Below are 16,088 nucleotides of genomic sequence, written 5' to 3'. Positions count from 1 at the left end.
TTCTCACCAAAAGTTCTGACCCCTCACATCCGTTTCTCCTATACGATACCGCTCTCATCGCTCTTCTAGCTTTCTTTCTTTCTCTCATCTCACCGCGGCGGCACAGAGCTGAGACACTCATGCAGTCATGAATTTGTCACAAGTAGGTTACAATACTGTGATGCGCTCCTTTCCGGTCTATCCAAGAAATCATTAGACGCTGCTACAGCGGGTACAGAACGCTCCTGCCAGGATTTTAACAAGGACGAGTAAGAGGGAGCGCATCACACATCACACCCGCTCTGAGATCCCTGCATGGGCTGCTCCTCGCTTTTCGACTTCACTTTTAAGATTATTTTACTCACTTTTAAATCCATTCACGAACTTGCTTCAGAGTATCTTCAAGATATGATTATTAATTATTAGTGGTAGTTATGTTCCTAGCAGATTACTCAGATCATCTGAGCCTCGTCTACTGGTGGTTCCTAAAGCCAGAACCAAGATTAAGGATGCAGCATTTAGCGCATGCAAATGTAGAGCAAATGGTTTTTTCTTTTTTTTGAATAATTTTACTGTATTTATAGTAGTTTTTATTTTGTTTTTATTGTGTTTTATGTATTTTACTCCATTTTTTTGTGAAGCACATTTTTTTTTTATCCTTGTTCATAATCCTGTCTGTCTCCTTATATTTGTATTTTATCTTTATCCTCATGTCTGGTTTCAATTGTCTTTTATGTCTTATTTTTTATCCCAGTTTGTAACCCTGTCTGTCTCCATATATTCTTATTTTACTTTACTTTATTTTACAGTTAAGATAGAAACAAATTTCTATCTTAACTGTTTGGAAAGCACTTTGTAACAGTTGCTTTAAAAAGTTTATTATAAAAGTTTATAAAGTTTATTATTCCTGTATGTAAGAAATGTGATTGATCATTACACTTTGATCTTTCTTCACCCCCCCCCAGGGCCAGGCGGACCTGCTGAAGCACGCCAGGAGCGAAGTCCAGGAGAACCTCAAGCAGATCCACTACGCCGCGCTCACCTGCAACCTGTGTAAAGGCGGTGCGGCGGGCGGCTCCTCCGGCTCCACCGAGTCCAGGAGCCGCCGCAGCCTGGAGGCCATCCCCGAGAAGGCCACCGCCGAGGACGAGCTCACCGACGAGGACAACTGAACACACATGTTCCCGCTTTGGCGCTCCGCTGGCCCCGAGGCCGCATGTTGACCCACCCCATCCCTGCCCCCCCCCCCCCCCCCCCCCCCCCCGAAGCCCAAAGCTCCCCACTCCGCCACACACTGTGCCCTTACCCTGGCATTATTACTCCACACACACACACACACACACTAGTGTTTTCCACATTCCTTAGTGTACATTCCTCTATCCCAAGCACAATTATAACCTTTCCCAGAATCCTGCCTTGGAATCACCATTGAAAAGCCACTGCTGTTTCAAGGGCAAACACAAACTTACCCAGCCTCAGATCCCGGTCCCACACAAGGACAAATTAAAGTCCCCATGAAATGAACTCCCATTACTTTTTCTTCCTGGAAAACAGAGTATCTTTCATGGTGACCTCATGCTGCACCAGTAGGCGTAAATATAGATTCCAACCAATAAAACCATCACTGATTTTTGAACAATCCCGCCCCTCCCATCAAATCAAACTGCCTTTCTCTCCCTGACTCATATCCTATTGGTTTAGACTTTAGACTTATCGCTCCTTGCGTTATGTCCCGCCCCAATATCATATTTTAACGGGAAATACATAAAATCAAGGAAGCACAGACTCCGTTTCATGGGGTCTTTAAATGACAAATGATACAGAGTCTCAACGCAGCTTTTCTTAAAGTCTGGAAAAGTCTGGAAAATGATTGTCATTATTTCCAGATCTCGAAAAATGTGTCAACTTTACAGAAATCTGAAAAAGAATGTAAAATTGTTGTTACTGTTAAACATACAGTATAACGACACATTTGATGCTGCCCAGCCACTGTCAGCATACATCATATTGAACGCCAACCCAAATATGTAAATCCAGCGCAGAAATTGACCTCTGGGAATATTGTTGACATACAAAATATGTAGGAACCCTGAAATTCCTCCCCATGTCTACTGCAGCGCCACACATAAATTTGTCCCTCTAACTTTCCCAGGCATAAAACTCTCTCTTCATCCACAGTCCCAGAGCAGCGGACTGTTGCCCTCCGATCGTTCTTCCAACCCCCGTCTTTCAGTTTGTGGGTGAGCTGGGAGAGCCAAGTGAACTAGCAGCCACGGGACTTTTTAAGGCACTGACCTACTGTTAAGAGACAGCGCTCTTCTAACTCAGCGGACCAGGGTGTAACCCCCAGGAGACAAAAAAAACAACAAAAAAAAAACATAGCCCTTGGATCGGTCAAAGGATTTCTTAAAGCACAATTTTACAAAAGGGTTTCTTTCCAATGAGAAACTTGGAGATATGAATGTAATAGGAAAGAGAGAGTGATTTGGAAGGAGACGCAAAGAAGGAAAGAAAAGAAAAATGAAGGAATGAGAGAAAAGAGCTGTTTACAATAACGAACTTGTTCATGTTCTTGTCTGCCAAAATAGTATAATATACTATGTGTATATATGGAGTTTCCTGTTACTTTTTTTCTGCAAAGTGCATCATTTTATTATTGTATACTTGGAAATAAGATTTATTTTATAAAGGATATATGGCGTGTCCATGGAAAAAAACCAACTTATTTTATTTGTCTGTACAGATCTGATATTGGGGGGTGTCACTACAAAGTGACCGTTGAACTTTCCCACCGGAGAGTTCCTTTGTTGACGCAGAGGGACGAATCAGAGAATGTAAATCTCAGCATGTGTGTCGTGCAAACAGCGGTCCAAGTCTCAATAATCACAACCAGCAACTGCTTGAGAACGAACCACAAATGTTGATAACATGCACAGTGAGCTCAGAAACAATTTGGACGGTGATGCATTTTCATATATTTTGGCTCTGTACACATCATGTCAAGGTGTCCGCTTCACTTTCCAGTATTTAACAGTTTTTAGATCAAGGCTTGATTTAAAAAAAAAAAAAAAAAAATGATAGCACTTTTTGGACACGGTCCTCCTATTTCTGGGTGCCAAAAGAGTTTGGGCAACTCAACATTATACCGAGAATACCAGGCATTTTCACATTTTACCAAAACTCCTTACAGTGACCTTTTAGAAATCTGCAACCCATACAAGGAGCCAGAGATGTGATATCTTTCAGGTGTGCTCCCAACCAATTCCACTGTAATTCAAAATATGCTAATGAGAAATCAGCTATGGCTGGTTTGATAACTCATTCCCTTGTTTACTTGCAATCATTTTGGTTCAGTTATTTTGCTGAATTTTAGATACCCACGTGGTACGTCTGGATCACAGACTCGGAAAGGGGGACCATGTACAAAAAGGGGGACAATGGTTTCAATTTTAACTGCTCAATTTTAGCTGCTTAATCACATAAAGATGTGTTTTCCTGTCCAATAGTTACGGGCTTCGCTGTGTTATGTCTTGCTATTTGTCACTGTTTAAATGCCAAATGCAGACCTGTGTTAACTTCTACTTGAAGTACTTTCAATTACAGTATTTAAAGAACTCGTATGAACCAGTCTGGAGAAGCACTGTGCAGGAACCTTTTGGGCAACTGAAATGGTTCCCGTCTGCCAGACAAGTCAAATGAGTCACAGAATATAGATGAGCCTTTGAAAGAATTTCAACTATTACTCAGGTCTGGTAGGCCGGCTGAGAGAGATATTGAGCACGGAGTAATAATAGCTTCTCAACCACTCCTGGTGACACAACTATTACTCGATCCACAGTTACCGTGTGATATAATTGTGCCTCATTACTGCTACTCAAGTCCGTCAAATGGAGAAGTAGGAAGTGAGAAAAGACACATTCTTACTCTCAACCTGCCTTTCCCCACATGTTGCTTCAATAGTTCTCATGCTTGCTCTTTATTATACAGTCCATACTTTTTTATCTTGTGTTTCAAATCTCAAAATGATCGGGACAAAGAAAGCTTCATGTAAACTATCATATGGCAAATGTGTCGTCTTTATATGACCTTCTAGTTGCAGAAACTATAAACCGACTAACAAAAAATCCAAGAAAAACTTTGGAGTGGCAGCAGATGCTCTAATGAATGCTTATGCCAAAACACATTAGTCTGATGCGGCCTTGAAACAAAAATCTGGCATAATTGAGGCCAAGTCTGGCTTAATTTTTAACCTAAAAATCTTCATGGACTCTTTTTGGGCATGGATGTTACATGGCCTTTGGCAAGGTTTTGATTACCGGCAAGAAATCAATTCTTTTAATTCACTGTTGAATTTCCAAACAGTTTATTTTATTTTTTTATTCTCTCGATACAGGGCAATACCCCCATTGGAACTGGACTGTAAAATGAAGCGCAAGCATTTTTTTTTTTTTTGTACCTTGTCTGCTGTTTAATTTCCTTCTCCGTGCTGAAACAGTGTTGTGCCCCTCGGTTTGAGCACCACCTCTTGCAGATCGCACGACTCGCCACCAGTGTTTTAGCTGGACCCACGCCGGGACGAACCACGTTGTCTCTGAATTTCAGTGCTGTGACAGTCGTCGTATTTATAACTGTTGTTGAACGTTTCTACTGACGGAGAGGAGGAAAAAAGAAAACATTTCGAACCGTGCTCCCGTTTTTGTCTCTTTATCTGTCAAGTCCACGAAACCCTCTGAATAAACTATGTTGAATAGTTTAGATTGTGTGTCTGTTGTGCTGTGTTAAATCAGCGGGATTTAATGTTTTTTTTTCATTAACGGCATGAATACACACAATTCTGGTTATACGTGACTTTATATCCTCTATTTACATATTGTAATGACGAGATTCCCAAACTAATTTTGCCCAGGTCGCACCGGCAGCCTGGTCCTGCCCCGGTGTTTACCACATTTGAGAACTCATTTCCAGTGGCGGTAGTTGAATCTCTGAGTGAAACCCCATCATCTGCTCTCTATTATTACCCAGCTCTCCCTTCCCTGCAACAACCTGGCCATCATCGCTCATCGCTCCACCTCGACCTCGGCCTCCGCCCTCCTCCCTCCTGGCTCCACAGTGCTGGAGTGACCTTCCCTCCCCCCGGTCAGGACAGCAGCCACTCCCTATCTTCCATTGTAAGCTAATATGAAAACTCAGGGAAGGGAAAGAAATAACTCACAACTCCTGTTCTCACGGTTTCACCTCCTTTCCTATTTGCTTGCTCTACTGTGCTCCTACTGTCTTGATTCAAGAAACAAAAACATCCTCTCTACCTTTTTCTCCTCGGCTGTTGTTTCTTTTCTCCCCAGCACGTCTCTCTGTCTTGCTGAACACGATCATTTTGGGGTCAAAGGAGTATTTTGTTGCATCTATTTTCTGCGCCCTGTGGCTCTGACTCTTGCACTCCTTGCTATTGGTTTCTTACCCAGGAATCAAAGCGTAGTCTCCTGTTGCGCTTATTGTACGTCAGTCTCAATTAGAGCATCAGCTAAACGCCCAAAATGTAAAACGTTGCCCGGGGTTAGTATCACCGTTAACAACGCAAAAAAAAAAAATGTATCTGTATTAGTCATGTTTGCTGAGCACAGCCACATGAGAAATGGGAATGTAATTATTCATTTTCAAGGGCAGAGACACCTAGTTCTGAATCTCCCAGCTGTTTTTCCTGAGCTGGAGGAGCCCAGGCATCAGTATTGATTAGCTCACCGTGTGTGGAGTGGAGCAGAGAGAGCCTTGGGGAAATAAAGCTTCAGCTCGCCTCAGATGCATCTGCCTCTACCGTGCACACACACACACACACACAGGTAATGGTCACAAGTAGGCACTGTTTTACTAGCACGCCATCTGTGTAGTTACAGGCAGGCACATATAATCATATAATAATAAACTTTATTTGTATAGCACCTTTACAAGTAGAGTTACAAAGTGCTTTAAACAGTATAAAACGGTGCCAGAAACATACAGCAAATAAAGTGAAACTACAGCAAATACGGACATAGGAAATTGTTCCAGAGTTTTAAGGCCCCTGACTGGAAATGCTTTATCATCTTTGGACTTTAATCTGGACCTGGCAACAGTCAGGAGAGATTTGTGAGTGGATCTAAAACTTGGCTTTCTTACATGAGAAGATAAAAGCTCCACGATGCATGCTGGGGCTTTAAAAGTAATCAATAAAGTCTTAAAATTGATTCTAAAATCAGCTGGCAGCCAGTCGGCTAAAATGGGGAGTTATATGATCTCTCCTCTTAGTTCTAGTTAAAAGCCTAGCTGCTGTATTGCTGCAGCTGATAAGCCATGCAAACACACGCAGGACTATCTCTCTGCTGCTCGACTGCAGATGTACGTAAGGAACATGTAAACGAGACAGAACGGCCTTCTAATGCACTCTGTAAAGAGCTTTTCCACGAGTGTTGGTGTGTCACTAAATGTTGATAAAAGGGATTTTATTACCCACAGGAGAGTTAGCACTGAGCTGAGAATGTAAACTGCATGTACATTCCCCCTTCATGTATTTGCCCTTTCTGTGTTATAGATTTATGTCCCTTTGGGGATCAATATCACACTAGTGTATATACGCTGTAGCATCACACATTAGTACTGCAGACAGTTCTTTCTCGAATGTTATTCAGCGTTAACCACTTTAATATATTTTAAACCTAAACTGTCTGTCAGCCAGCTAGCCACCAGACCATTCCTTGTAATTTCTGAAGACTGAAAAGAAACCAAAACTTGATTTATTCAAACACTTCCTCTTGGGGGAAATGGCAAATGTGCAGCAGTAGTTCAGCGAGCGTTCAGTAAGAGGTAGAGCTTGTACAACGGCTACGTCTGTACATCACTTCAAATGAGACAACTTAATAACCGCCGCTGTTCCCGTGTCAAAACATACGTCTCGATGACTCAAACTTGGGCATTCAGGCTGGCGGCGAGGTAGACTGCATTATCTCCCTCCAAAAGCTTCCAGTTATACATTTGCAGGGGGAGTGGGGCTCGGAAACAATTTGAGAGGCATTGTGAAGCGTTTCGACAGTAAACATTGTCTGGAAGGAATCATTCGCACCGCGGAAGGCAGACAAGGCCTCGCCGCTGCAAGGACACACATCCCTATAAGTACTCAACTGTAGCATGGCGAAGATGAATGGATGGATGGATGGATGAGTCTGCTCTTGAGCGTCGTGGCCGAGGTTAAATCATTGTCTTGCGTGTTTACAGCGACGCGATGGCACTCGGCGTCGCCAAATAAATTGTGCGGCAAATGTTTGGCCCGGCGCAGACAAGTTGTAAAACAAAAGCTGCAGCAGTGCACGCTCTCAGTAAAGATGCTGTTGTTTAGATGATCCAAGTCGATGTCACTGCATGCTGTGGTAGCTCTCTAGTGCTGACAGGAGTGTCTGGCTCGCCACCGCCGGGGTCGGTGATGAGGCGGACGGAGGCAGCTATTAGCCCGCATGCAGTTCTCCGGGGCCAAATCTAGCCGACAAGCCATGACAGCCTCCAGATACCTTTTGGAGATGAGGTCTCAAATGGAATAAAGGTCAGTGGATGCATAGCGCACTCAACCTGCATCTCTCACACTCTGCCTCTCCTTCCCTTCTCCTGTCTTTCCTCGTTCTCACTCGTTCTCTCATGTTCTGCTGTATTGATCCGCCCTCCATCCCTTCGCCTGAACGCACCGTTCCTATCTCGGATCGCGTGGCCCGCACTTGGCCCCCATCAGCCAAGAGTGAAATGACATTCCAGCCCAGTAATTTCATGTGAAATCGACACAGCGCAGAGATTAGTTGCAATGGTGTCAATGACCTGTAGAGCAGATCTGCAGGGTACAGTTGAAATAATAGAAAACGATGTGAATCCCCCCCGAAGTGAAGGGTGCAGGAAGTTCTGTGTTGCTGTGGGACGCATTCACATGAACGGTTTAGGTTTAGTCATCCTTTAGATGGGTAAACCAATTTTATTCACTACTATCTTAAGCATTACATTGTTATTGTTCAGTTGCAGCACTATTTGGTGCATTAATTTATCTAAAGAGTATTAAAACATCACTATAGTGCATAGATTTTGGGACGGTTGGCAGTACCCCAAACTCTGACAATGGTATGAACATCAGAGAAGGTAAAGCCCAGGAAAGAGCACAGACAAGCCCATCATGGTTAATTAAAGTTAAAGGGACTGGAATCAGATTTGTTTTGACTCTCCTGCTGCCAAAATCTCTAATCTGGCAGGATGACTGGTTACTCTGTTCAGTAAACGAGCTGCTCGTCAGTCCATGTGACCACAAAAGTCACATGGACTGACGAGCAGCTCGGTTGAAGTCCTGCGTGAACCTAAATGAACCAAATGCAAAAATGCAGCAAAGTAAAACTTTTCTTCTACGGCTTGGACCGAAGGAGACAAACTGTAGGTGTGATCGCATAAAGATGATCATCATAAAGACGGAAGGCAGAGATAACTCTTTTACTTAAAAGATCTCTCATATATACATTGTTAACATGAATATGATTTGATGGTATTGAATGGTTTCCCCTGTAACTCACAAACATATAATATAAGGTGAACATGGATCTCTAATCCACACACACTACTGAAGGCCGGAGTGCCGAAGACCTTTTGTCCATCTTAGAATAAATATTGCTTAAACATATCGTGTCGAGTGTGACCCCCTCGTTTTAAATGAACATTAATATATGAAATAACAAAACTGGTCTGAGGGCAGAGGCCCACTGCAAACCCAGGTGACTCATTATTTTAAGTGCTTATGAGAACTGGCCTTGACCCCTTGGAGACAAATGGACTAAAACCATGCCAGTACAAAGCAGTTACACAGCCACAGTCAATACTGATGATGTCCAGTATTTTGCCAACACCCTGCATATTTCTACTTGTCGTCTGCTCAAGGCTCTTGGCCTTGAGGCATCCAGGCCCGGCATACATCAGCAACATACACACTGTGGCAGAGTTACCTCTTCCACCCCTCATATCTTTTCTTGGGCAGTATTTCACGCTCTGCTAGTCGCTAAACTGCGCGTCCCAGAGCGCCTTCTTTCCCCCATTGTGGGAAGCAAGCGGTTGCTCTTCTACAGCACTTAGTGGCTTTGCCGCTTTGCCGCAGATTGAGCATCGCCGCGATCATGACCGAGTCATGAGCCCCAGGGCGAGGGAAGAGGAGAGATAGAAAGGGAGGAAGCATGTATGAGCGGTATTCAGAGGAGCTTCACTAAAGAGATACAGACATGCTAACGGTGAAAGAGAGGCCTTTCTTTCAAGAATCAGCTATAGCTAGCAGCCTGCTTATCAGTTTAGCCGAAGGATGGAATGTCCTAGAAATTGGGAAGCTGCTGTGAATAATATAGCAAACAATACCCCTGTTCCCCTCAGCTCGACTGACGAGAAACTGTTTGGCATGCTTATCTCAAGAGATGCTTAATGGAAGGAAAATTTATACAGCCAATAGCCATCGGGGCACTCTGTTTTACAAGTTGCCTTGTTAAACCGTAAAGTGTTTTACTTCTCCCCGGAAAGAGTTTTATGTTTTGCCTTGTCAAAGGCACATTGAGCAGATTCCCCCTTTGTGAGAAGACTGACTGCCCAATGTTCCTCAAATTGGACACAGATTCGCAGATGATCTCATGTTTGTGTATCAGTGTTTTCTGCCTTTTTATTTGTTTTTTGGAGATGGCTAAGTCGCCCTGGTCTTTAGATAGAGGTTCAGAACCTAAACTCTAGAGAAGTGCTGCAGCCACGGAGAGCCACATCAGGAACAAGTCTGATATTCAGAGTATGCATGTTTATGGATATTTTGAAACACATAAACATAGTTTTTTTTGCCCAAAATAAATTCAGCAGAGGTGAAAAGTACATTTACTCAAGTACTGTACTTAAGTACAATTTTGAGGTACTGGTACTTTACTTGAGTATTTACTTTGTAAGATTTTACATACAAAACATACAATAAGTTCATAAAATATGATGCATTGTTGGAGTAGTTCAACCTACAACATTACAAACACTTCTTACAGGTTAATGCATCAGTAATTTAACACTGAAAGGGACAGTTCTTCAGAATGAGTACTTTTATTTTTGATGCTTAAGTACATTTTACCACTAATACTTATATACTTATATACTTTTACTTAAGTACAATTTTGAATGCAGGACTTTGACTTTTACTGGAGTATTGCTACTTTTACTTGAGTAAAGGATCTGAGAACTTTTTCCACCACTGCCCTTCAGGTGACATTGCAGAACCCAAACTCAAATCCCAACCCTGGGAAATGTGTTGTTTTGGAAAGATCCAGCATCTGGGTGATACTATTGCCAAAAAAAAAAGTGAGAATGATAAGCTGGCAGAGCCTTGAGGAAGGAAGTCATGTTGAATGACCCGCCGGTTACTAACAATGTCACACTGCTGCCCTCGAGCCCACAGTATTTCTCATAGTGTGACACAATAACGGCTTGTTCTTGCCATTGAACATTGTCACTCTGTTTGGACTGGTGCCATAACTCTGCTGTTGGGATTTTGCTTCCCCTCGCCAACTCCCCAAACAAACTGTGACTATATTCTTCCTCTCTCTACCGCACAATGGCGCCTTCTCCTCGGACAATGTAGTCACAAACGTACGCGGAGTGACAGCGGCTGATGCAATGCCGCAGTGACTGAGGCCCATTCATCTCGCTTGCCTTGCTCAAAGGCACGCCGGCAGAGTTTGAGCTATGGGTTCTCGATGCCTGCTCGGTACCGGCTTTGTGTCCGCAGCAGTGACACCATCGCTCACGCTGCCTTGCCTGGGTGTAATGGTTAAGAGGAACATTGTACGGTGCCGCCATAATGGAGGAGGAATGACATCCATTCTCAATCAAACCGGTTTGAGGGTGAGCTATCCGTTACGATGAGGGATAGCCTTGTTTCCTTTGACTTGATTAGAATGGTTGGCGAACCAATAATGTCTGGGACAGATATTAATGTAATTGCTGAAGCAGCTGGTTCCTGTCTGAGTGATGATCCATTGTTTGAGGGGAAAAAGGGAGAGAGAGAGAGAGAGAGAGAGAGAGGAAATGGTATGGTCCGAGCAGCACTTGGTGAGACAAAGAGAGAAAGGGGAAGTAGACAAGCAGTATTGTGTTTGCATGAAAGACCAAGAGAAAGAGACAGACGGAGAGGAGATATGGGCGAGTGAGAGAAGGCCCATTGACTATTATCTCATCAAGCGATGCCCCTTTTGTACTTCGATAAACATCGCCGTCTCCCCTTGAGTGGAATTGTCGGTGACTCACCGCCACGGCGCATCATACCTGAGAGCGCTTGTAGTCGGGTCGCTAACGATTGTCCTTGTCAAGGTCTTCGCTAAAGGACTGAACTCCCAAAGTGAATTTGCTGCAGCTATCTGCCGCTTTGTCTAAAGGCTCCGTTCTCCCAGGGTCACTTTCCGAGGGACTCGACAAGGCTTCACTGTGTTCAGAGATTTGTTTTTCTTTATTATCACTTCATTCAAGGGTCACAGGAATGTTTTGTTCCATCTCACTGCACTGCTTACCATTGGTTAGGAATTTCTGCTAATTTTACTGTTGCTCTGTAAGTCACTGGATAAGAGCGTCAGGTAAACGGCTAACTGCAATTCAGTGTAAAATCATTCAATTTGACTGAAGTGGATTTGTTTATGTGACTACAGCGATAGGGTTGAAAGTTCTTTAAAGTTGAGTGGCCACTTGAAAAACTATTCATCACTCCATTTTCTCATATAAAAGAAAATGAGCCCAGAACTGTGAGGTTTCATGCTGCTCAGATTAACAACATTCATCTGTGAGGAAGCAGCTGCTTCATTTTAAACCGACTGACAAAATGAAAATATATATTATAAAATGGTTAATTCTCCAATGGCGCTGGCTTAAATAATTCAGGAGTACAGCTCATTTGAGGGAGTGTGCACAACAAAAGAGGTCTTCTACTGCCTCCTGGTGGCAGACAGGAGTGCTGCAACTATAGTGCAAGTCATAGGGGAGATACAGACTCGTCATGCACAGCTGCACACACACACACACTGCACACAGTCCACATCGCAGTTCCTGTTCTAAATTAGGCCGACCCATGCAAAGTGAGTCTGTCATGTTGATCGCCGGCCAAGACCTGTTTTAATGTTTAATGTTTGCTATTTCCAGGCAAGCAAAGGCCAACGTCAGCACATTTCAGTTTCAGTCAGGCAAAATGTCTCCAGCACAGAAAATCTACAGTGGGTATCATAACAATACCTTGTTTTCACAAATTCTCATCATTCTCTCAATAAGTCTCCCCATATCCCAGGGCAAAGCTTTATCTTGGTGCTTCCTATGGCTTATTAAAAACTCTGTCCCAAAAATATTCTTTAATATTCTTAACTCCCCTCACCTTAATTCATATAGTATTTGCACCAATAAGATGCTCATATGATGAGACAGAATATGTAATATATACACTACCAGTCAAAAGTTTTGAGACGTCACATTTTTCTTTATTTGTACCATTTTCCACATTTTAGAGTAATAGTAACGACATCAAAACTATGAAATAACACAAATGGAATTATGCGGTAACCAAAAAAGTGTCAAACAAATCAAAACTATCTTATATTTTAGATTCTTTGCCTTGATGGAAAGGCAAAGGCTTTGGAAAGAAATTCATACATAGGCATCAACTTCACTATTTATATTTGTCTAAGAATCAAAGTTCAAGCATTTAATCATAAGCCTTTAGATCAAAATGGCTTTAAGATAATGAAAAACGTAGTACATTCAATCAGGCGTGTCCAAACGTGTTTTATATAGAATAGAATAAAATGGAGTAGAATATGTGATGCGTACCTATAGGTTTGCACATATATGTGATTTCCACTAGATGGCAGGTAGAGCTCAGAGACTTGCCGCCTCCCCCTCCTTCCCCAGAAGATGCTCATGAGTTTTCTATCTAATCATGTCTTATTCTGCAGGGAGCTGCCTCCCGGAGTATCACACCTGCCCGCTTCCTTTTGCCTTTTGCCAGGGGAATGCAGCAACCCGCTCCCACAATGCACCGCGGCTCCCCTCCGTGAGGAAACACTGTAGCGGCGCTGTGAGCATATGGCGCTTTCTTAAAAAACCAACAAAATAAGTCAGAAATTAACCTTTACTGTGAAATGCTCATTTGGGCTGCGTGGCTCGTGGGGGGGGGGGGGGGGGGTTGTTGAAGTCGTCGGTGCTCTCAGGGACTTTAGGCGACACCTTTTCTGACAATGTGTTAAACTTTGCCTTCGAGGATACCAGCAGAGCGTTTTTTTTCACATGCAAACACCGCGCTGCGTGCTCTACATGCATGCACTGGGAGTTGAAACTTTTTAATGTGACAGTAGCAGAAGTCAAACTCTTCACCCATCGCTCCTCTGAGTAAAGTTCCTTTTATCTATAACTAGAGCTAACAATTCAGTCGTAATAATTAATTAGCATAATTCACGGTTTCCAGCAAAAGAAAACAACTCGTCGCCAGAGAGAAGTTCGCTCCCTTCCTGTTTAAACCTTTATCCACACGGGGAGGATCTTTTTCAGCAACACCCTGCTTCACACTCATTCGGCTATAAAGATTTCTGCTGCTGCTCAGTACAACTACAGTCTATAGAGCAGCTCCGATGAAGCTACTGGAGGTGAAGTGCCTTGCTCAATGGCACTCTAATGGTAGTTTTTGAAGGAGAGTGTGTGTCTGGTTACAAGTTTTTACAAGCGAGACTTTTACACGTTTTAAGAAGCTTTTAAAAACCCATCTCTATCGTTAGCACTTTACTTTGTAATGTTCTGTGTATTGTCTTTTGTCGTTGTTAGTTTTTCTTTTACATTATTATTATTTAATCTTCTCTCGTACAGAGCCCTGTAACATTGGTTTTGAAAGGTGTTATACAGGGCTTGAAATAAATCTATAAATGACAGTATTTCACTGGTATCCATAAATTGCAATTGCAATTCAGATTCCTCAACGTCTGCATCCTTCCTCTTCTTCTGCTCATTTGGCTTTTTTGCCTAACTTTGCAAACTGAGAGAAGAGAACAGTAAGTTAACATTTGATATCAAGTAAGCTAGCAGTTCAGTGTGTAAACTGACCACCAACTGATGTCCATTTGCGCCTTAAAGATCATCAACATGTCTTCAAACCAGATGAACCGCCTCCAATATGGTGTCCCACTGAAGACAAAGCCTTCATGGTCTGATCCTCGGCTGCGTCCACACTGTCTGAACATCACTACTCTTCTCAGCTGTTGGTTAGAGCAGGAATAATTATCCTTACAATGATGAAAGTATTCTAGCGCACACTGAAAGGCTTCAAGAACTATTTCATTACTTTCATAAGAACATTAATAATATGTTAATATTTATTGTCCTTTATTTATCCTGGAAAAGTTGGCTGAGCACTCATACAGTTATTCACACAGGAGCTGCCTGGTTTGACCAAAATCTTCTAATTGGGGGTTTAGTGCCTTGCTCACTGACACCTAGACAGAGGAGAGTGTTTCATCAAAGGTTCCATATTATTCAGTTTTCCATGTTTTTTTAAATTCAAATATACCATGTCTCACGCTAAGAATTATGTTCAGCATGATGTTTCACAAATAAACAGTTTAGTTAAAAGGGAATTTATTGAATGAATTTGAAGACTAGGTCCTCACAGACAGAACAGTCACAATGGACCTCTGATTGGCTGACAAATTAAATGTAAAGTAAACCTGCTGACTGGAGGCTTTCCAGTTCAAATGCTGCAAACTGGCCTGATTCAGTTTAGTGAGGGAGCCAATCAGGACCAAGTCCAGTTGTGATGCTTTGACCGTAGTCAACCCTAACCCTAACCCTAGTGCCTGTAAAAAATATTTCTGAAAATGACTTAAATTTAACCACTCAAACAAAACCTTATTTTAACAATGTCTTCATTAAACATTATTGATCATTTATGTCTCTAAATAGAGGAACATTTGAACTCCTATAATAGGGCCTCTTTAACTTCCCCCACCTAGTTTTCCCAGCCTCAGCTTCACTTCTCTAACCTGTAGGCCAGGAAAGGGCAACCATGTACCATCAAGGCCCAGGAGCCTGCAGGTTTTCATCCCAACCAAACACTACAGCAGCAGATTTAACTGATGACTGCAGGTCCTCCTCTCTGGTGGAAAGTGTGTTAAGCAGTGAAATCAGCTGCTGTGTTTGGTTGAAGGAAACCTGCAGACTCCTGGGCCTCCATGGCAGAACCACTGCTCTAGGCTACTGCAAAGAATACTTGAATAAAGGAGTATGAATGAGTGAATACCATCATCAAATATTTGGATATTTCAAATGGTGTGAAGTCTTTCAGGCTGCAGTAGAAGACTATTATCTCTGCACGGACTGGGGAGTGTATCAGTGTCCCCCGTCCTTCCTTCCTTATCACATCCTCGGCCCATTGTTTACTGCAAACCACACAGCGCCGCATTGTTTGTCAGGCTGAGGGAGCCTTGATGGAATCAGAGTCCATTAACATGGAAGGCAGCGTCGAGGTGACTTTAGCTCCTAATTAAAAACAGATGTGTCCATTTAATAGTCTTAATACTTTGTGGGAGAGCGAGACAATCACCGCAGAAATATCTATTTGCCTCATTAAATCGGGAGGCTTGATCATGATGAGAAGCAGGGTAATGAATGAAGACAGACATGTTTACCGGGTTGTTTAAACAGTGTTTGCTGGGAGGAGAGAGGGTGGAATCTAGATGGACTGTTGTTTGGTGGCGGGGCGAGAGGGAGGGAGTCCACATCTCGCCGTACACTGACATGATGAATGCATGTGAAGTGAAGAAGAGGAGGGGAAAAAATTGATCTATTCTGACCAATCAATCATTTTTTTTTATGTACGAACATGTTTCAAAACACTTGCGGATTTGTTTGAAGGCCTTGCTTTATCATTGGGAAAACTCAGTTTCAGAGTTTTTGACATGCAGTGGTCGCCAATGTAGAAGTCCTCATTCATGCTTTTATCCTGCATCTATGTTGCATCGGCACCACAGATGAATATTGAAACAAAAAACTCAAATAATTATAATGTTAACTTTATTTATATAGCACTT

At 42.7% G+C, this 16,088-nt stretch overlaps 1 protein-coding gene across 1 annotated transcript in view; it reads left to right on the top strand.

Annotated features, from left to right (window-relative positions):
* plcl2 (phospholipase C like 2) overlaps positions 1-4,734 on the top strand; it is a 44,342-nt gene extending 39,608 nt beyond the window's left edge. Inside the window, exon 6 of the mRNA XM_078287354.1 lies at positions 945-4,734. Coding sequence (XP_078143480.1) covers positions 945-1,151 — 207 coding nt within the window. The 3' untranslated portion in view covers positions 1,152-4,734. The remainder of the gene's footprint in view (positions 1-944) is intronic.
* The last annotated feature ends 11,354 nt before the right edge of the window (positions 4,735-16,088 follow it).

The sequence above is a fragment of the Centroberyx gerrardi genome, chromosome 12 (assembly GCF_048128805.1).
Source record: "Centroberyx gerrardi isolate f3 chromosome 12, fCenGer3.hap1.cur.20231027, whole genome shotgun sequence".
NCBI lineage: Eukaryota > Metazoa > Chordata > Actinopteri > Beryciformes > Berycidae > Centroberyx > Centroberyx gerrardi.
The sequence above is the reverse complement of the archived record's forward strand: the minus strand, read 5'-3'. Positions and strand labels throughout refer to the sequence as shown.